Consider the following 21,349-nt stretch of genomic DNA (forward strand, 5'->3'; position numbering starts at 1 on the left):
CCAGAACCTCTGGAGGGTTGAACAAGGGGATGCCCAGCACAGGCAGGCACAGGACAGAGACGTGGGAAACTGCTTCCAGGTCGCTCTGGGGAAGGATCTTTGTTCATCTCAGCCTGGGCCCTGGGCAGCCCTGCCCTGATCCAATCTGGATGGCAGGTCTGGCCCTAACTTCCCCTCAGAGATTTTAGCCAAGCCAGATGTGAAACTGCAGGACATGCCTATCCATCCTGTTCCACCGCACATCCAGGTCTGTGCGGTTCCTCCTGTCTCCTACTGACCCTGCCCCAAATTAGAGCCTCCTCTTTCCTCAAGGTTTTTGCTGCCCTTTGAAGTCCCCTGGGCCGCAGGATTCTGGAATAGGTCAGGGTGAGGGGCTCAGGATCCAACCCTCCAGCCTCCTCATTGCACAGAGGGAAAACTGAACCAGGAGTCCTTCTGGAACCCCATGGCGGGTACAGGGTAGGCAGTCCTTCTGAGGAGTGCCCAGCCCATGCCTGGCTGCCACACTCAAGGTGGAACTCGAGCCTGATGCTGGGTGGCCCTTGGCCGGGGTGCGTGGTCACCGGAGCCTCTCCCGGGATGCTGGGGTGGTGGGCGGGGCAAGCAGGGGCGGCAGGTGCGTCTCAGCCTGTGCAGACCGTGCCCAGCGGAGCGGGCAGCCAGCTGGGCCCAACAATGGCAACTGGGGCAGCCTGGCTGCTGGGGGGGCCCTGGCCCCGGCGGCGGGTGCCCCGTGCCGTGTGGGCTGCAGCATTGCGGGAGCGGGGCGCAGGGCGCCTAGGGGTGAGGGGCAAGGATGCCTGGGCCCTCCTCACCCTGGAATACGTGAGTGGCTGAATTATTCAGGGTCTGAGGCTGCTGGCAAGCACGTGGGCAGATGGGTGGGCTAGAGGCCAGGGCAGAAAAGGTGATACTCGCTGTGCCCTACTTAGCAGCCCAGCGACAGGCATGCAGGCCTCCCTCCTGGTGTCCTCTTTCCTCGCCTGCTCAGGGTGCTGCTGGGATTGGAGAGGCTGAGGGTGCACATGTGTGTGCTCCCAGTCATGTGGATCCTGCGCAGGCCTGCATGCCTGAGCATGTGTGCGCGTGTGTACCATGGCCAAATGACGAAAGCTAGTGTATGAGGTCTGAGCAGATGTGGCATCCCTGGGGGTCAGGGTTGTTTGCCCACCCTCTGCCCATGTGCACAGATGTGCGTGCAGAGAGGAGACCCTGCAGCCCAAAGGTGGCATCAGAACTTCCATTCTCCAGACCCCCAGGGTAGGGAGGGACCCAGCTGTGCACCCAGATGTATGTGCCAAGTGGACAGGTAGAGCATGTGCCTGCACACTATGTGCCTCCAGCCGGGCCCCACAGGCTTGCATATGTGTCCACAGGCCTACAAGAACACCTGTGTGCCTGGGAGTTGTATGAGCTGTAAATGCCATTGAGTGTGGGTTCGTATGCAAGTGTCCACACATTTTCCCTGGGATGAGCATGGGGGTGTGGTGCTAAGACAGTCTCCATCTCTGCCCTCCTGGAGGCCCCATGCGTCAGGTCACAAGTGTCCTTTTGAGTTGTCACACAAACCAACACATGGGGTCTGCTGGTGCTGGGACAGCTGCAGTTGGGAGGGAGCTGGCACGTGCACCCATGTACCTGCTCATGCCTTTGCTCACCCCCCAGGGCAGGACACTTAGGAGCTCATGGGAGCGCCTGCCTGGGCACTGAGGGCATGCATGTGTCTCATGTGTGAGGGTTGCATGCAGGTTCCAGGGGCCACAGCATTCTGTAATGAGGAGACTTGCAGGACCCACCTGGCCTTGGGATTCCCTCCCCAACAATGTTAGCAGGCCCCAGGTATGACCAAGCCAAGGGCCAGTGGGGGCGGGGGGCACCCTTCAAACTGCAGACACAGTCTCTCTCTCACACAGATGCACTCCATCCGAAACCTGCCATCTGTGCGGTTCCGCGAGCAGCACAGGGAGGATGGTGTGGAGGACATGACACAGCTGGAGTGAGTGGGCAGGGCTGGCGGGGTAACAAGGTGTCACCATGGGGTCCCCATCCTCCCAACCAGAGCGGCTCCTCCTGCAGTTGCCTCTCACCTCCCAGGACATTTTCAGAGCCTCAGTCATGAAGTGTCACAAAGACTAAATGTGGTGTGCTTTGTGAGTTAGATGGACTTTGGTTCAAATCCTAGCCCCACCACTCACTAGCTGGCAGACCTTGGACAAACCGCTTTGCTTCTCTGCACCTCAGTTTCTCATCCACAAAATGGGAGTGGGATGGCTGTGGTGAGGATGCCGGCACATCGGAGGTGCTCAAAACAAGAGGGCCGTGTTTGTCAACATCATTATCTAATCATGGTGATTACGTAAGAGTGTCCCCCAAACCCCCAATGAAGTAGGTACAATGATTATCATACCCATTGGACAAATAAAGAAACAGGCACAGACAGGTGAAGTAATTTGCCCAAGGTCTCCTAACTGGTTGGTGTCAGAAACAGGACTTGAACTCAGGCCTATCTGATCAAGGCACTGCACTGAGTCGGGGAGGGAGACTCATGCCAGAACCAGCCCTGGGGGCGCTCACGGCTTCTCTCTGTGCCCTTCTAGAGACCTCCAGGAAACCACTGTGCTGTCCAACCTCAAGATTAGGTTTGAACGGAACCTCATCTACGTAAGACCTAGGGCTGGCCCTGCCCTGGGCCTAGGTCAGGAAGGCAGCTGCCTCCTGGGGCCGGGTGGGATGCACAGATTTCTCTTGTGGGCCCTAGCCCATGTGGCCTCTGGTTTGAACTCTGAGTTTCTGTCATTTCAGCATAGAATGCCAGAGCCTAGAACTAAAATCTGAAGTCTTAAAACACAGTCTTAGAATGGTGGATGCTAGAGGCAGAAAGCTGGAGACAGAGAATCCAGAAATACGCGACACCCCCACTACCCGGGACCTGACAGATAGAACTTCCAGAGTCCTAGAATCCATAGACCCGGACCCCAGAGTGGGGATGGTCAGAGGGGTTGGAGGGGAGCCTCTGACCTCAGAATGACAGAACAGAGGGCCAGGGGCCCAGAGCCAGTGTGGAAGACAAGGACACCCGGAAGGGCTCTGGCCACATCAGGATCCCCTGAGTTCCCCAACTACCCACTCCAGGCAGTGGAGGTTTGCCCTCAACAGGAGCCAAAAGTTCCTGGAGCCTGGGTCCAACTATGAACAAATGAAGTAGGCAGAAGCCCACCCAGGATCGTGGCTGTGGGGTTTTACTCACTCCAGACTCCTCTCAGCTCAGCCTGCTGCAGTGCCTGAGATTCCACTGTTAGAGCACATAGCCCAGCAAGCCGGTAGAGGGCTCTAGATGGGAATCCTGAGTCCAGGCAGCCAGATATCTGTTCGGAAGGAAACAGGGAGCCAAGCTTCCAGCGTAGGGGAAGGAGGGACACAGGTCTGCAAGGAGCCATGACGCTGAGGCCACCGTCTGCCCAGCAGACATACATCGGGAGCATCCTGGTGTCGGTGAACCCATACCAAATGTTTGGAATCTATGGGCCGGAGCAGGTGCAGCAGTACAATGGACGGGCCCTGGGAGAGAATCCCCCGTGAGTGTCTCAGGGGCGGGGCGGGGCTGCCGTGGGGTCTCTTGGGCCCGTCTTTCCCCTGCTGTGGGAGCCTGGATCCCAGCTGCACCCCAGCCATGAGTCAGAGGTAAATGGGGAAAGGCAGCCCACCTACTCAATCTGACAGTCTCTCCCCAGGCAAGGCCGCAGCCACAGGTTGGAGGGCACTGTGGTTCAGACCAGGATGGGGGTGGGAGCATTCCCCCACCAGGGTGAGGGGTGGGCCGGATTGGCTGTTTGGCTGGATATGGATGCTCCCTGCCCAATCCCTGGGAGGTTTGGGAGCTTAGAGGCAGGGGCCGGCTCCAGTGACCTTTCTCCCCAGGCACCTCTTTGCTATTGCAAATCTCGCCTTCGCCAAAATGCTCGATGCCAAACAGAACCAGTGCATAATCATCAGGTGAGCGGGCTGCCTTTATGTGGGGGATAAATGGGGGACCTTCGGTAGCAGGCCTGCATCTGGCCAGAACTGCTGTGGGAACTTGGAAGATTGCCTGATACCGCTGGGTTGGCATACTGCACATAGCCTCTTGCTTCAGGATGGGGGTCAGGGTGCACCAGAAGAGGCAGTGAAAGGTTGGAACTCACTCTGCCCCTTTGCTCGGTCAGTGGAGAGAGCGGCTCTGGCAAAACTGAGGCCACCAAGCTGATTCTTCGCTACCTGGCCGCCATGAACCAGAAACGGGATGTCATGCAGCAGGTGAGTCTACTTGTCTCCCCAGGACCCTAGGTTGAGCACACTTTGATAAGCACACCTCATGTACTCCCCAAGAGACAAGGCTCCTTGGCCCACTAGAAAGATGGGGAGGCTGAGTTCCAGAAGGGAGCCTTGCCCAGGGCTGCTTTTTCTGCCACCCATCCCAGGGGTGTGCCTGCCTATGCTTCTGTGGCAGCTCCTGATTCCAGCCCTCCAGGTCCAGTTCACAGTGGAGACCACATAGGGAAGGGGAGTCATCGCATCTCTCCCACCTGGCCTCACCTTCCTGGTCATGGCCCTGGGGCCACCATATTCTCACACTCAGAAGCTATGCAGCCCCCAGCTATCAAGAGGCAGGGCAGGCCTGAGTGTGGGTCAGGCAGTAGATGCCAAGCCAGAGTCTGCAGGATTGGAACTTTGCTGACAAAGACAGTGCTAAGCTCTCTGAGCCTGAGAATGGTAGAACCCCATCCCTCGCACCTACTGTGTTCGAGGCCCAGGCTAGGCACTGGGGACGAGTAGCGGCAACTCAGGCAAATGTTCACATCCTCATGGGAACTTTACTCTAGTGGTGGAGGCGGGAAGAAAAATATGTATACACTTATATACAAGTAAATTATATGTACGTGAAAGGGTAGATGGTGAGTTGGGGAGGAAAAAAGTGGAGAGAAGGGTGGGGAGTGTTGGGGGTTGCAATCGTAAGTGTGGTGGTCAGGGTAGGCTGTACAGAGAAGATAAGAGAGTGGGCTCTGGGAATGTCTAGGGGAACAGTGAAGAGGCAGAGGGAAGAGTGCCTGCAAAGGCCCTGAGGTGCAAGCAGGTTGGGTCCAGGTACAGGTCAAAGCCAGCCAGCAGCCTACAGAAGACAGACTGGGGTGTGAGAGGGAGAACTGTCGGAGGGTGACCCCAGACATTTGGTCTGACCCACAGGCGGCACAGAGGCAGGCTGGGCAGTGGAGGAGGAGCAGGTTTGTTGAGAAGAGGTGTCTGCTAGGCATATGCACAGAGATGGCAGAGAGGTGATGGGTGCATCACCAGCCTGGAGCTCAGGAGAAGGCGGGGCTGGCCTGCCAGCTCAGACTCCAGAACCACAGACCCAGACTTCCCCAACCCTGGGGCCCACGAAGGTTTGCACATGGCCACAATGTCCTAGCCAGTGGTGAACCCAGCAAGGTGATCCTGGGGGCATAGGTGGGGGCTGCTCAGGCTTTGCCGTCAGGTTCCAGCCTGGCCTGGGCCCCTCTGATGCCTGCCTTGGCCTGCCAGGCTCTCCCATCCCAGTCCAGGCCTCCTGATGACCAAACACATCATCCCTTGCTCCAAGCACAGTTTTCAAAACCTTTCAGGTCAGATTTGTGGAATGACTAGCTAGGTAGGCAGGGAAAGAAATAAGTGTACCTTGTGCACCTCCTGTAGCCAGTCACAGTGCTGGGTTCCTTCAGTTATCATCACACAGAGCTTTACGGCAACCGTGGGAGGCAGGTACATTTGTGTCCATTTATAGATGGGAACACTGAGGCCTAAGAAGGGAGGAGTGAAGTGGTGCAGGAGCTTGGATTTGCAGTCCATGGCAGAGAGCTGTCAGGGAGGACGGATGGAGCTGTGGATGTGGCTGAGTCTGGGAGTTTCTGTGTGCCAGGTACACAGAATGTGTGAGGACAGGCCTGCCAGCTGTGATGACCATGGGGCTCCTTTCCTAGACATGGCTCTCCTCTCCTCAGATAATCAAACAGTCCAGTTCTAGGGTCAGTTTTAGGCATGGCTAGATCCAGAATCTTAGACAATGTCTCTTGTCTTGGCTGCACCCTCCCCCATGTATGGGCATCATCCTCAGCCTGACTCCCATTGGTCAGGAAGCTGGCACCATAATGATCAACCCTCCCAACATTTCAGAAATGAAACATTCAGAGCTCCATCTCACTGGGCAAGTTTTGGTCATATGTCCTAACTGAAACCAATCACGTAGCATGGGGAATGCTCTGCCCTGACTGACTGAGGCCTGGACCACAGGTTCCACCCCTCCGGTGTTCACCCACTCCATCCCCTGGCTTTCTGCCCTGCTGTATGCTGGGCACCAGGAACAGAGAAGCAGCCAGCCTGTCCTCAAGGGCTTCCCAGACTAAGGGATAGTACACAGGAAAGCCCAGGCAGACCTTGACTCATTGAACAATCACAGGCCAGCCCCCATCCCTCTCTGGACCTCAGTTTACTCCTTTATACAATGGGTGCAGTATTTCCTGGACTAAATGGGACAGATGGAAGGAACTGGCCCCATCCCCAAAATTACAGGTATTGTTTCTGTGGTGACTGGACCTCCTTTGCTTCTTCCCTAAAAGATTATCCTGAGGAAGTGCCTCAGCTAAAGAAGGTGCCATGTACACACTAGGCCCATGCTCATCACTCGAGTGTATTCTGGAGTCCCTGGGCATGTCATTTCACCTCTCTTTAAGCTTCAGTTTCCTCATCTGCAATACAGGGGTAATATTAGTACCTACCTCATGGGATTGTTAACAATTGCATTATCAGGGCAATGTGTCTGGCACACAGTAGGTGCTTAAATAGGTGGGAGCTTGCGATCAGCCATGGTCACCTTTAGGCAGCTCTGCCCATGAGATGCTATTCCTTTTTTGTTGTTTTTGTTTGTTTTTGTTTTGTTTTTATTTTTGTTTTAGACAGTCTCGCTCTGTCACCAGGCTGGAGTGCAGTGGTGCAATCTTGGCTCACTGCAACCTCTGCCTCCCGGGTTCAAGCAATTCTCCTGCCTCAGCCTCCCGAGTAGCTGGGACTACAGGTGGGCACCACCACGCCCAGCTAATTTTTTGTATTTTTAGTAGAGACAGAGTTTCACCATGTTGGTCAGGATGGTCTCGATCTCCTGGCCTCGTGATCCGCCCACCTCAGTCTCCCAAAGTCCTGGAATTACAGACGTGAGCCACCATGCCGGGCCGATGCTATTCCTTTTTCCATCCCTTTAGCAGATATTTTTTGAGGGCCTACGAAGCACCAGGTCCATTTAGATGCTGGGGACTCAGAGATCTGTGCCTGTGGGATTTGACAGTCTAGTGGGGAGACAGACAATACCCAAGAAAATAGAGAGTTTGCCAATGGGGCTCAGGGCTACCGGGGAGAGAATTCTAGTGGCCTTCCTGTGAGAGGTGAGGTTGGGGGGGCATGCAGGTGCGTGGGAGCAGTGGCGTCTAAGCAGAGGGAACAGGATATGCCAATGGTCAGAGGCAGAAGTGGGCCTGGGTGTCAGAGAACAGTGAGGAAGACCAGGGCGGAGGTTCAGGGATCCTTGGCTGATAGTAGCCATGGGGGAGGGGAGAAGAGGACATCCCCAGAGCCATCTGGAAGGCAGACTCAGCATATTTTCATACCCTGGAGACCCCATGGCAGTCCCCATGCCTGGACCCCTGGGGTCTCTGAGCCTCACAGGTTTTTGCTGGTCCCTCCCTGGTCTGAGGCTCCTAGTCTCCTGGAGAGAGAGGTGGTCGGTCCTGCTAGTGACTCCATTCTGTTCTTGTCTCTCTCTTTGTCCTCCCTCCTGGGCGCTCTTGAAGATAAAGGTACTCGTATGTGTGTGTGTGTGTGTGTGTGTGTCCGGGAAAATGTGTGTGGATGTGCCTGCTCCTGTGTGGGTGGAGGGACAGGCAGGAAGGGACATCCAAAGGCCTGTCCTGGGCTGGGCAGGGGCTTGTGGTCAGGGGCTGCCGTGGGGGACCATGGAGGCTGGAAGGCTGGGAGAGGCAAAGCATGGGACTTGCTGTGTGGGAGATGGGCAGCATGGGGTGGGGGACCTTGGGGGACACTGGAGAGACCTCAGGATTCTCTAGGGAGCCCACCTCTGGTCACCCCTCATAAAGGGAGGTCCTTGGGGAGGCCCGTGTCTGGGTGTCCCCAGCTACGCCTCCCACCCAGGCCCCCAGAACAGTGCCTGGCCCCTCAATTCCCACATCTCCTTCTGGAGTCCAGATCCTGGAGGCAACACCCCTCTTGGAGTCCTTCGGTAATGCCAAAACCGTCAGGAACGACAACTCCAGCCGCTTTGGGAAGTTCATGGAAATCTTTCTGGAAGGGTGAGTTGGGACAGTGGAAGGCCTCCCAAAAGCTTTGCAGTGTCTTCCATGTCCCGCCACAGCCCCTGAGCCAACACCAGCCCTCCTACCCCACTGAGAGCTGACTGTTCTCCCCACCCCAGGGGCGTGATCTCTGGTGCCATAACCTCCCAGTATCTGCTTGAGAAATCCAGGATCGTGTTTCAGGTGGGCCAGCCCCTCCCAGGACTGTGTGTTGGGCAGGGTGGGGGTGGGAGGTACAGAAACTCAGAGCCTGGCCCCTGGTGGGGCTGGGTAGATGTGAAATTAATGAATGAATACATGCGTACATGTGTACATGGGAGCCTGGGACCTCCCCTCCCCGACCCTCCTCCAGCCACAGTGGCTCCTCCCTGCCCCACAACACAGGCATGCTTCTGCCAGGGCCTCTGCACCTTCTGTTCCTTCCCTCAGGAGCACTTATCCCTCAGGCGCCTGATTGGCCAAACCCCTCATTTCCTCCAAGTCTCCCCTACAATTTCACCCACTCAGGAAGCTCTCCATTTAAAAACGCAACACCTCTCCATCCCATCAGAACCCCCACCTCCACTGCTTTATTTCTCTCCAGTGTACTTATTTTTGTTTGTTTGTTTTTGTTTTTGTTTGTTTTTTTGAGACAGAGTCTCACTCTGTCGCCCAGGCTGGAGTGCAGTGGCACGATCTAGGCTCACTGCAAGCTCCGCCTCCCAGGTTCACGCCATTCTCCTGCCTCAGCCTCCCGAATAGCTGGGACTACAGGTGCCCGCCACCACACCCGGCTAATTTTTTGTATTTTTAGTAGAGATAGTAGAGATGGGGTTTCACCATGCTAGCCAGGATGGTCTCGATCTCCTGACCTCGTGATCTGCCCACCTCGGCCTCCCAAAGTGCTGGGATTACAGGCGTGAGCCACCGCACCCGGCCATATTTTGTGGTTTTTTTTTTTTTTTTTTTGAGACGGAGTCTTGCTCTGTCACCCAGGCTGGAGTGCAGTGGTGCCATCTCGGCTCACTGCAAGCTCCGCCTCCCGGGTTCACGCCATTCTCCTGCCTCAGCCTCCCCAGTAGCTGGGACTACAGGCACCTGCCACCACACCCGGCTAATTTTTTTTTTTTTTTTTTTTTTTGTATTTTTAGTAGAGACAGGGTTTCACCATGTTAGCCAGGATGGTCTTGATCTCCTGACCTCGTTATCTGCCTGTCTCAGCCTCCCAAAGTGCTGGGATTACAGGTGTGAGCCACCGCACCCGGTCATATTTTATGTTTTAACCAGTGATTTGCTGAGTGTCTGTCTCCCTAGCTAGCGGGTGGGCTCCATCGGGACAGGGGTTTCTCTCTGCCTTGTTCCCCACTGTGTCCCAAGGGCCTAGGATAGGTTTTGGTGCACAGGAAGTGCTCAGCCATCAACAAGCTCTGTGTGTGCACATGTGGTCTGTGGATAGACATGTATGTAGGTGTGTGTGGCCGGTACACATAAGAGAAGACGAGTCCCTTTTCTCTTATTTCTCCTAACCAAATAAAATCTCACCAGAACCCTCTCAACCTTCAGTCATACCAGGGCACCTCTGCTTCTGCCCTCACCCGCAGCTGGCACCAGGCTGGGAGCCCCAACCATCACAGAGGGGTCTGTTCTCATCTGCAGCCCGCTGTGTGCATGTGCATTTGTGGGCAGGCTTGGGCCTGTATGTGTACCTGGGGGTCACCTACGTAGGTGGTTCCCTTCTCTGTGCCCACCTACCCACTCTACAGGCCAAAAACGAGAGGAATTACCACATCTTCTACGAGTTGTTGGCCGGGTTGCCTGCCCAGCTCCGGCAGGCCTTTAGCCTGCAAGAGGCTGAGACCTACTACTATCTGAACCAGGTGAGTGCCAGCAGGCATCTGAAGGCTCCCAGCCCTGGTCCTCCCACCCTGACACCCCTGGGTGGGCTGAGGGAGCTGAGTTGTGAGTGATGGAGTGTGAAGGTGATGGAGATTTGGGGAGAGTGAGTTTGGATTTAAGACATCTCGTCACAGTGAGGGGGACCAGGAGTCTTCTGGGTCCAAAGTGGAAGCAGGAAAGGCCTACCTGACTTCATTTTTCTGGAACCCGGAACAGAACCTACCAGTCTAGAGTTACTACACTTCCCCACTCTGTAACTCAGTTTCCTCACCTGTAAAATGGGGACAACATAGTACCACTTTGCAGGGATGTAGTGAGGCTTAGATGAGGAAATGCATGTAAAGAGCTTAACACAGGGCCTGGCATGCAGTACATGCTCAGTAAACACTGACTACTCTTTTCATTATTATCACTGGGCAGCTACAATGGTCAACAGGTGACAACCACTGCCACACATTGCACTTGGAATCTATGAACCCTGTCCTCTGCCCTGCTCAGAGCCTCCATGCCCATGAGAGTGGAGTGAGAGCTTGAGTGACCAGCTCAGGCCACACTGCTGGTCAGGGCAGAGCAGGACCTGGAGGACTCCCCAGCCCCACCCAAGCTCCCTGATCCTCAGCCTCTGCCCTCACGCAGGGTGGGAACTGTGAGATAGCAGGAAAGAGCGATGCAGATGACTTTCGCCGACTCCTGGCTGCCATGGAGGTGCTGGGCTTCAGCAGCGAGGACCAGGACAGCATCTTCCGCATCCTGGCCTCCATCCTGCACCTGGGCAATGTCTACTTTGAGAAGTATGAGGTGAGGGGACGCCACAGCCTGCCATGGGGCCCGCACCCTCTGGACTTGGCCGTCTTTTCCAAGGCCTTCTCTGTTTCCCTTTCAGATTACACTCTTCACACATCACTTGTTCCTGTTTTTTTTCCTTTTCCTTTGGGGTTGTCCATCTTTTTCCTCCTTTTATGTATTAAGGAAATCAGCCCTTTGTCTCTGACATGAATTGCACATATATCTTCCAGTTTGTCATTTATGTTTTAACTTTGTTTACAATGTTTTTGGTGGTTTGTTTTTGTTTTTGTTTTTTGTTTGTTTTTTGTTTGTTTTTTGGTGGGGAGGAGTCTCACTCTGTCGCCCAGGCTGGAGTGCAATGGTGCAGTCTTGGCTCACTCCTGTTGATTCACTGCAACCTCTGCCTCCTAGGCTCAAGTGATTCTCCTGCCTCAGCCTCCCGACTAGCTGGGATTATAGGCACGTGTCACTACCACCCCACTAATTTTTGTATTTTTAGTAGAGATGGGGTTTCACCCTGTTGGCCAGGCTGGTCTTGCACTCCTGACCTGAAACGATCCACTCACTTCGGCCTCCCAAAATGCTGGGATTATAGGCGTGAGCCACCGCGCCCAGCCCTTTGGTGTTTATTTTATTTTATTTTATTTTGTTGATTTTTATGTATTTATTTTTTCTTTGAGATGGATTCTCGCTCTGTCGCCAGGCTGGAGTGCAGTGGCGCGATCTCAGCTCACTGCAACCTCCGCCTCCCAGGTTCCAGCGATTCTCCTACCTCGACCTCCTGAGTAGCTGGGACTACAGGTGTGTGCCACCACACCCAGCTAATTTTTGTATTTTTAGTAAAGATGGGGTTTCACCATGTTGGCCAGGATGGTCTTGATCTCTTGACCTTGTGATCCGCCCACCTCGGCCTCCCAAAGTGCTAGGATTACAGCCGTGAGTCACCAAGCCCGGCCTGTTGGGTTTTTTATGCAAATTGTTTTAAAATTATTTTTAGGTAGTTCATTTATCAATCTTTTCTAGTATATTTAAATTTTACATTTGAAATTTTAAACTTCTTTTCATTTTTAGAGAAACTTCCTAAAATTGTAACAGCCTTTTTCCATAACTTTCTCTAAGACCTTTTATGGATTTTATGAGTTTTAAAAAACATTTAAATCTTTGATCCATCCAAATTTATCCTAGTAAGGTGTGACGTAGGAATCCAACTTTTTTTTCCAGATGTTTACTTAATTGTCCTAATCTCTTGATTTGAAAAATACATCTTCATTAGCCGAGTATGGTGGCTCGTGTCTGTAATCCCAACATTTTGGGAGGCCAAGGCAGGTGGATTACTTGAACCCAGGAGCTTGAGACCAGCCTAGGCAACATAGCAAGGGCCCATCTCTATAAAAAAAAAATTATTTGTAAAAAAGAAAGAAAAATACATCTTTATCATGTGCTAAGTTTATACATACATTTATGTCTAATTCCAGACTTTCTATTGTGCTTTGTTAATCTATTTATGTACTGTGTCTATGAGTACACTGTTTTTTTTCTTTTAATCGGCTTTTTAAAAAAAATTTTTTTTTTTTTTTTTTTTTTTTGAGACGGAGTCTCGCTCTGTCGCCCAGGCTGGAGTGCAGTGGCGCGATCTCGGCTCACTGCAAGCTCCGCCTCCCGGGCTCACGCCATTCTCCTGCCTCAGCCTCCCGAGTAGCTGGGACTACAGGCGCCCACAACCGCGCCCGGCTAATTTTTTGTATTTTTAGTAGAGACGGGGTTTCACCGTGGTCTCGATCTCCTGACCTTGTGATCCGCCCGCCTCGGCCTCCCAAAGTGCTGGGATTACAGGCGTGAGCCACCGCGCCCGGCCTAAATTTTTATTTTTTGAGACAGGGTCTCACTCTATGGCCCAGGCTGGAGTACAGTGGCACTGTCATAGCTCACTGCAGCCTCAACCTCCTAGGCCCAAGCGATCCTCCTGCTTCAGCCTCCTGAGTAGCTGGGGCTACAGGTTTAGGCCACCATGTCCAGCACATTTTTTAGACAGGGTCTCACTATGTTGCCAGGCTGGTCTTGAACCCCCTGCCTCATTCGATCCTCCCACCTCAGCCTCCCAAAGTGCTGGGATTACAGACATGAGCCACCGTGCCCAGCCTGTTTCTGTTTTCTATTTTTTAATTTTTTTGAGATGGAGTTTCACTCTTGTCACCCAGGCTGGAGTGCAATGGCATGGCCTCAGCTCACTGTAATCTTCGCCTCCTGGGTTCAAATGATTCTCCTGCCTCAGCCTCCCGAGTAGCTGGGATTACAGGCACCCACCACCGTGTGTGGCTATTTTTTTTTTTTTTTTTTTTTTGAGACAGAGTTTCACTCTTGTTGCCCAAGCTAGAGTGCAATGGCGCGATTTCGGCTCACTGCAACCTCCACCTCCCAGGTCAAGTGATTCTCCTGTCTCAGCCTCCCGAGTAGCTGGGATTACAGGCATGTGCCACTATGCCCGGCTGGTTTTGTATTTTTAGTAAAGATGGGGTTTCTCCATGTTGGTCAGGCTGGTCTCGAACTCCTGGCCTCAGCTAATCCACCCGCCTCGGCCTCCCAAAGTGCTGGTATTACTGACGTGAGCCATAGTGCCTGGCCCTGTTTTTCATATGAACTTTAAATTCAGCTTATCTAGTTCAAAGCACATTCCTGTTGGTATTTTGCATAGATGGATGCACAGGAGGTGGCCTCAGTGGTGAGTGCCCGGGAGATCCAGGCCGTGGCAGAGCTGCTGCAGATCTCCCCTGAGGGTCTGCAGAAGGCCATCACCTTCAAAGTGACCGTGAGTCTGTGGGCATCTGGCCTTCAAACAAAGCTTTCTACCAGGGCCTGGACAGAGCTGCCTTGTGCTGATCCTTCGTGGGCAGCCTTTCCCTCTCTCCTGCTCTCTCTGTCCCTGGGTCAGGCATGGAGGGGAGTAATTTCAGACCCCAAAGACATTTCAGATTCCAATCTCAGACTGTTGCATAGTCTGTTTCCTCTACCTGGAATGCTCTTCCTCTTTTCACACCTACTCATCCTTTAAGAGCCTATCCAGGTATCCTCTCCTCTAAGAAGCCTTCCCTAATCTTTGGCCGGGTCAGTGCCTCATCTGGTCTTTCAGTCCTAGGCCCATTCCCCCTTCCCGGGGTTGATCTCATTGTATCTGCTGATGCCTCTGGCTCCCCCATTAGACCTGCAGTCCCCACCACTACCAGCATTGCCAGGCGGAGTTGGGGTGGGGGCGGGGGTGGTCCTGCCTAGTCTCTGTGTGCACAGTCACTATATCCCTCCAGCCTCCCTTTCCCATGCTCCCACTCCCCTAGTCCCCTGGGGGCTTTCTGGAGGCAGTGGCCAGCCTGCTGTCACTCAAGGGCTGTGCCCCTCCTTAGGAGACAATGCGAGAGAAGATCTTCACGCCCCTAACTGTGGAGAGCGCTGTGGATGCCAGGTGAGGCCGCGCCCTGCCCTGCCTGAGCCCCGAGGCCCAGCACCCCACACAGTGTCCTGCTCACACCAGTACCACCTCTGCTTCAGGGACGCCATCGCCAAGGTCTTGTATGCACTGCTGTTCAGCTGGCTCATCACCAGGGTCAACGCACTGGTGTCCCCACGGCAGGACACGCTGTCCATCGCCATCCTGGACATCTATGGTTTCGAGGTGGGGCCGTGTAGGAGGCTGAGGGGCGGGGGACATAGGCAAGGTCTCACCTCCCTCAGGCGTCTCAGGCTGCCCTTCCCATCCCTTTCTGTGCCTGCAGCAGGTGCCATCCTCCCTTCATGAACCCCTCCCTGTCACCATCTCCCTTGTCTCCTTTCATTTTCTTTACTCACCACAAGTACCCCCAAGGCCTCCGAGCCAGGCTCTGTGCTGGGCAATACCAGCTGCCCAGAAAGGACCAGCCAGGGGAGCTTGGGGAGCTTCCAGGTGAGGCTGGGTGGGGGTGGGGGCAGACTCTGACAAGCCCATATGCTCCAGTGGGCACCTTTAGTTCACCTGGGCAGGAATGGGGAAGGCTTCCTGGATGAGGACGAGACACTCCTGAGACCCAGCAAAGGCACTTGTAGGTGCAGGGAACAGAATATGCAAAGGCTGGGAGGGGTGGTGGGGCTGGACTTTGTGTGGGGGGGAGGGGTGACTGCTGTGCCAGTGCACAGCAAAGGAAGTGGCGAGGGACGGGGCAAAAGCACGATGCGGCCATCACAGGCACTCACTTGGCACCTGTTATGTGCCAGGGGCTGTTCAAAGCACTTCGTTAATTCACTTCATCCTTACAGTAACCCTGTGAGGCAGGTACTGTCAGTATCCTCATTTTACAGATGGGAAAACTGAGGCATGGGGCTGTTATTCAAGGTAATGTAGCTAGAAAGTGGCCGAGCCAGAATTTGAACCCAGGCAGAAGGCCCCAGAGCCTTGGCCATCAGCCACTGCCTGTCAGGTGCAGCAGGAGCCGTGGAGGGTTCCAAGCTGAGGGTCTGTGGTTGAGCTCCAGCTTTTTGAAGTTGCCACCAGGGAAGGCAGGGCAAACAGGCTGGTGGCCAAGGAAGGACCAGTCCCAGCCTCCCCATCCACCTGGCAGGACTTGAGCTTCAACAGCTTTGAGCAGCTGTGTATTAACTACGCAAACGAGAACCTTCAGTACCTTTTCAACAAGATCGTCTTCCAGGAGGAGCAGGTGTGTGGGCCCCATTAATACTCCTGTCCCTGTCTTCACTGGCCAGTGGACCTCCGTGGAGACAGATGAGGATATACTGGTTGTTTAAGGGCAATTCTGACATCAGTAGACAGCGGAGGAAAAGGCATTCTAAGCTGGGGACCAGCCCATGGGAAGGTCTCTGTTCTGGAGGGAAAGGTGCTGAGGTGCTGTGCTCAGAGAGGAGTCCCCTTGGGGGGTCCTTCTCCTCTACTGGGCTGTCCCAGGCAGAGGGAGCAGTAGGACCCTGAGTTGGCTCATGCTGCCTTATCAGGGGGTGAGTTCCCTGTTCTGGGAGGTATGCAAGCAGAGGTGCTGCTGGCCAGGCTCCTTTAGATTCAGCCTGGGAGGGAGGGTGGGTAGGGTGGGTGGGCCCTGGACAGGGATGGGAGGTTGAGCTCCTGCTGCCCACTGCCTGCAGGAGGAGTATATCCGTGAGCAGATCGACTGGCAGGAGATCACCTTTGCTGACAACCAGCCCTGCATCAACCTCATCTCACTGAAACCTTATGGCATCCTGCGAATCCTCGATGACCAGTGTTGCTTTCCCCAGGTGAGCTGCAGGCACTGTGTGAGCCTAGTCAGGTCACAGATCTCTCAACCTCATGTCCTCATCCCACCCTGACTCCTTCATTCCTCTCTGCTCTGGCCTGAGGAAGGCAGTGGGGGGTTGGGATACCCGACCTACTATTCACATCCTGGGGTGATTGAGGCCAGATGGGCAGCTATGTGTGTTCAGAAGAGAGGCTGCACCAGCCTGGAAAGTCACAGAAGGTTTCCTGGAGTAGGTAACCTTGGGATTGGACCTCAAATCCTGATTGCAAAACACAAGGGTGGAATGGCAGTGAGATCAATAGAGTGCAAAGGCAGTTGGCCTGGAGGGGAGGCAGTTAGGAGCTCACTCAGCCATGCCTATCTTCAAGGCACCACTTAGGCCTCCAGTGCCTGGCTAAGGCACTTGCCTTCCGACCCAGGGAGATGGGTAGCCATGGGAAGCTGTGAGTTGTTCCTCTCTGGTGCTCAATTGGGAGCAGTCGGGGATAGTGAGGTTGCTACCAGGCCAAGAACAGAGTGTCCAGGCCCCCTGCCCACCCACTGATCCCTAAATTGCCCCCAGGCTACAGACCACACCTTCCTACAGAAGTGCCACTACCATCATGGCGCCAACCCGCTGTATTCCAAACCCAAGATGCCGCTGCCTGAGTTCACCATCAAGCACTATGCAGGCAAGGTCACCTACCAGGTGAGCCCCGAGACAGTCGGCCTGGCCGCTGGTGCTGCGGTGCTGCTAGCTGTTGGAGACACAGAAGCACAACACTGGCCCCAGACATTCACACCCAGGTCCAATTCTGACTCTGCTGTGCCCAAGCTCTGTGACCTTGAGCAAATTGCTTAGCTAGTCTGAGCTTCAGTTCTCTCACTTGGAAAATGGGGATAATAATAGTGCCCAACTCATGGGGTGGGTGTGAGAAATATAGGGTGGGTTTGATAAAGAGTAGCTCATCAATAGTGACTTCACTGGCCGGGCGCGGTGGCTCAAGCCTGTAATCCCAGCACTTTGGGAGGCCGAGACGGGCGGATCACAAGGTCAGGAGATCGAGACCATCCTGGCTAACCCGGTGAAACCCCGTCTCTACTAAAAAATACAAAAAACTGGCCGGGCGAGGTGGCGGGCGCCTGTAGTCCCAGCTACTCGGGAGGCTGAGGCAGGAGAATGGCGTGAACCCGGGAGGCGGAGCTTGCAGTGAGCTGAGATCCGGCCACTGCACTCCAGCCTGGGCGGCAGAGCGAGACTCTGTCTCAAAAAAAAAAAAAAAAAAAAATAGTGACTTCACTGTGGTCACCCTCATCACTATTATCTGAGGTACATTCCTGCCCTGGAGGTGTCTCAGGCTAGGATTCCGTGCCTCTGTCCCCATCCAGGCCTTACTTTTCTCATCTGTAGAATGGGTGCAGGACAATGTCCTTCACTGAGGGTGAGGCCAAGACCCAGGTTGGTCATGTGAAGCCATGGTGAATGCTCCCCTCCCCCAGGAATAGGGAGAATGGTGGGGACTGGAGAGGTAGGACCATAGAGGTGAGGAGGATGCAGTCCCTCCTAGGGTAGACAGAGAGACAGAGGCCAGGATTACCCGGGCCATTGTTCCCCTTTGCAGGTGCACAAGTTCCTGGACAAGAACCACGACCAAGTGCGCCAGGACGTGCTGGATCTGTTCGTACGGAGCCGGACACGGGTGAGCCTCGCCTTCCACCACTCTGGCCCTGCCCCCACGCACGGCCCCACACCCACACCCAGCCCGCCTGCAGGCCTTAGACCATGTTGCCACGTCCTGGCTCCGCTTAGCTTTGGCCAAAGACAAGGGTGGCCTGGACACCCTGTCCCTGGCCTGTTCCCGCCTAGCTTGGCTCCTCATCCTGATCCTGCCATCTGGCTCCTGACAGCCCCAGTGGCTAGAGCCCGGCCCCACTCACAATTCTAACCCTGTACCCCACCAGCTGTGACCTTGCCCTGTACTTACCCCACTCCGGGCCCCACCCCATTCCCTGGCCCATTCTCTCCTGGCTTCTTGCCAGACCTGTTCCCCCAATCCCACCTCCTGGTATTCTCAGTTTCCCCCACACTACCCATAAGGCCCCAGGGGAGAGCTTGGGGTACCAACTTTGGGTTCCTTGAAGGCTTAGGGAGGCCCTGCATCCCAGCTACACTACGGCCAGCAGATGGCCCTATGACAGAGCACAGGCCTGGTAACATCACCTCCCCTATCTGGCCCTCCCCTTCCTCCTGTCCACTGGGCACCCTCCTCATGAGGTCATAGCCAGAGTTCACAACCATGTGTCTAACAGGCCACCTTGGGGCCAGGCACACAGTCAGTGACTGTGTGTTCCTTAGACTGAAGGGGAAAAAGCCAGTTATGGGATGGATCCCTTGGAAGGTGCTGAGCCCTACCTGTTTTGAGAAGCATGTAAGTTAGGATGACAGAGGCCTTGCAGAGAGAACAGGGGTCCAGTTAGTCTTCAGATCCCCCTGGTTCAGAGATTTGACTCCTGCTCTCTGTTCCTCCTCATTTCGGTCTCCCGGCCCCTGCCTGCTTTCCCTGCCCTGACCCCTGCCCAGGTGGTGGCACACCTCTTCTCCAGCCATGCCCCACAGGCTGCCCCTCAGCGCCTGGGCAAGAGCAGCTCCGTCACTCGGCTCTACAAGGCACACACCGTGGCTGCCAAGTTCCAGCAGTCACTCCTGGATCTGGTGGAAAAGATGGAGAGGTGGGGTGGGGGGCAGGTGGGCGGAGCACCCAGTCTCATCCTTAACCCACCTCATGACCCTCAGAGGGTGAGCGCCTTCTTTTTCTGAGGCCTCACGCTGTCCTCTTCCTGCCGCTACCAGGTGTAACCCCTTGTTCATGCGTTGCCTGAAGCCCAACCACAAGAAGGTGAGTGAGAGCTGAGGCCTCTGAGAGAGCCAAATCCTCCTGCCCATGCTGTGCGACCTTGGGCAAGTGGCTTGGCCTCTCTGGACCTGCATCTGCCCAGCCTAGCATTGGGACTATTCACCATGACTGTGCCCTTTGCACATGGCTGAGCCAATGTGCAGACTCCCTCTCTGGGCATCCCTACAGGAGCCAAATCTCTTTGAGCCAGATGTGGTAATGGCACAGTTACGCTATTCAGGGGTGCTGGAGACCGTGAGGATCCGCAAGGAGGGATTTCCAGTGCGCCTGCCTTTCCAAGGGTTCATCGACAGGTATCTTGGTTAGGGTAGTTCCTGAGCTCTACAAATCCCTGCCCAAGTCCCCATGGCCCCAGGAATACACAACCCAGGCAGTACAGGGCTTGCCATGCACAGTTGCTCAGGTTGTATACTTCACAAGGCTGCCACATGCTAGCTGTTATGTGGTAGATACATTTATTGTATTGCCTTTTTTGTAGTTATATGTTGTATAACATATAACATGTATAATCAACCCTCCGTGTTGATTAGAATGATTTTAGTAGTTACAATGACAAGTTTCCAGCAGGTGGCAGTCAAGTGTCCTGTTCTACTGAAATCATCTATTATAACAATTGTCTGACACCCAGAAGTAAAGAGTCTTGAGGATGGAGTGCCTTTTTTCAGATTACAACAAACTATTCGTGGAGCCACCACTGGGACTAGGCCTTTTGGACACGGGGCTGGGGGCGGTAACCCCATGGTCTAGCAGGCACCCCAGGTAGGTCTCATAGCCTCAGACTGAGTTTGGGCCCCCTGCCAGGTACTGCTGTCTAGTGGCCCTCAAGCATGACCTGCCGGCTAATGGGGACATGTGTGTGTCAGTGCTGAGTCGCCTGTGCAAAGTCATGCCAAACATGTACCGTGTTGGGGTCAGCAAGGTGAGTCCCGCCCCACAGTCAGCCCTTGGAGACCCCAAGTTCGGGGGCTCCACAACTACTGAGTCAGAAATGTCCAAGCTAGAGACTGCCGTCCCAGGAGCAACCCAGATGAGCTTGGGACATGGAATGCTAACTACCTGATTCACCAGCATCCTTCAACCTCTCCAAATCCACCCCATCCTCCAGCCCCGCTCTAGGAGGCTGCCCTGCCTATTCTGTCTCCACGGACTTCTAGAGAGGGAGGGGCCCTTAGTCCAGCCTCCTGGCTCCTATCTGCCTCAGTGCCTTCCTCCTGCCCTCAGCTGTTCCTTAAAGAACACCTATACCAGCTGCTGGAGAGTATGCGAGAGCATGTCCTGAATCTGGCAGCCCTCACGCTGCAGCGCTGCCTCCGTGGCTTCTTCATTAAGCGGCGATTCCGCTCTCTGCGCCACAAGATCATCCTGCTGCAAAGCCGGGCTCGTGGCTACCTTGCCAGGTGAGGCACAGAAAAGGCAGGATTCCTAGGAGACCTATGGTCAGGCTCGGGAGAGGCCACGCCTGACCTTGGGTGATGAGCTCCCTATCCCTGGAAGCATGCAAGCTGAGGGTGGAGGCCTCTGTAGGAGGATGATCAGATTCTCTGCGTCTCTGCTTTTGAATGTCCTTCCCAGCCAACCCCAGGTCCTTGTAACTGGTGGGTGGGAATCCATTCAGCCAAGAGGGACCTTACCCTGCATTTCAGGGACCCTGAGATTATAAGCTGTTGGGAAATAAATTATTCCGGCAGGTTTAATCCAGGCCTTGCTACTTAATTTGCTGTGTGACCTTGGCCAAGTCACTGCCCCTCTCTGAGCTCCAGTTTCCCTTTGTGCCAAAGGACCCCAAGAGTGAGATGTGGGCACTGGCTCCCAGGCCAGGCTGGCAAGGGCCTCTCTGCCCCTTGATCACCCTGTCACCCTGTGGCCCCAATCCCTGACCTCCCCACTCCCCCAACCCAGGCAACGCTATCAGCAGATGAGGAGGAGTCTGGTGAAGTTCCGGTCCCTGGTACACGCATACATGAGCCGCCGACGCTATCTCAAGGTATAGGCTCTACCTTACCTGGGTCCAAGGGGACAGCAGAGAAGGGGAAAAGGCACTTAGCACCCAAGAGGAGACCATTGGCCTTAGGCCGTCTTGGGTTCAAATTCTGCCTCTGCCACCCACTAGCTCTGTAACCTTGGCCATTGTCTATCCTCAATTTTCCCATCTACCCCTTGGGATTGTGGAGAG

The 21,349-nt window shown here is 54.6% G+C and overlaps 1 protein-coding gene across 2 annotated transcripts in view; it reads left to right on the forward strand.

Annotated features, from left to right (window-relative positions):
- The window catches only part of MYO15A (myosin XVA), a 75,033-nt gene that overhangs the window by 14,090 nt on the left and 39,594 nt on the right, over nt 1–21,349 (forward strand). The window contains exons 3-25 of one of the 2 annotated variants that reach the window (XM_077970487.1): nt 1,914–1,996; nt 2,598–2,661; nt 3,466–3,575; nt 3,919–3,993; nt 4,203–4,293; nt 7,851–7,856; nt 8,263–8,366; nt 8,489–8,552; nt 10,112–10,225; nt 10,881–11,042; nt 13,723–13,836; nt 14,426–14,484; nt 14,571–14,694; nt 15,614–15,709; nt 16,149–16,280; nt 16,845–16,970; nt 17,884–17,961; nt 18,843–18,991; nt 19,113–19,158; nt 19,345–19,469; nt 19,978–20,095; nt 20,398–20,573; nt 21,076–21,160. In XM_077970487.1, coding sequence (XP_077826613.1) covers nt 1,914–1,996; nt 2,598–2,661; nt 3,466–3,575; nt 3,919–3,993; nt 4,203–4,293; nt 7,851–7,856; nt 8,263–8,366; nt 8,489–8,552; nt 10,112–10,225; nt 10,881–11,042; nt 13,723–13,836; nt 14,426–14,484; nt 14,571–14,694; nt 15,614–15,709; nt 16,149–16,280; nt 16,845–16,970; nt 17,884–17,961; nt 18,843–18,991; nt 19,113–19,158; nt 19,345–19,469; nt 19,978–20,095; nt 20,398–20,573; nt 21,076–21,160 — 2,301 coding nt within the window. Of the gene's footprint in view, nt 1–1,913; nt 1,997–2,597; nt 2,662–3,465; nt 3,576–3,918; nt 3,994–4,202; nt 4,298–7,850; nt 7,857–8,257; nt 8,367–8,488; nt 8,553–10,111; nt 10,226–10,880; nt 11,043–13,722; nt 13,837–14,425; nt 14,485–14,570; nt 14,695–15,613; nt 15,710–16,148; nt 16,281–16,844; nt 16,971–17,883; nt 17,962–18,842; nt 18,992–19,112; nt 19,159–19,344; nt 19,470–19,977; nt 20,096–20,397; nt 20,574–21,075; nt 21,161–21,349 lie in introns of both variants that reach the window. The other variant, XM_077970488.1, reaches the window with a different exon arrangement.

Source organism: Macaca mulatta, chromosome 16, assembly GCF_049350105.2.
Source record: "Macaca mulatta isolate MMU2019108-1 chromosome 16, T2T-MMU8v2.0, whole genome shotgun sequence".
Lineage (NCBI taxonomy): Eukaryota > Metazoa > Chordata > Mammalia > Primates > Cercopithecidae > Macaca > Macaca mulatta.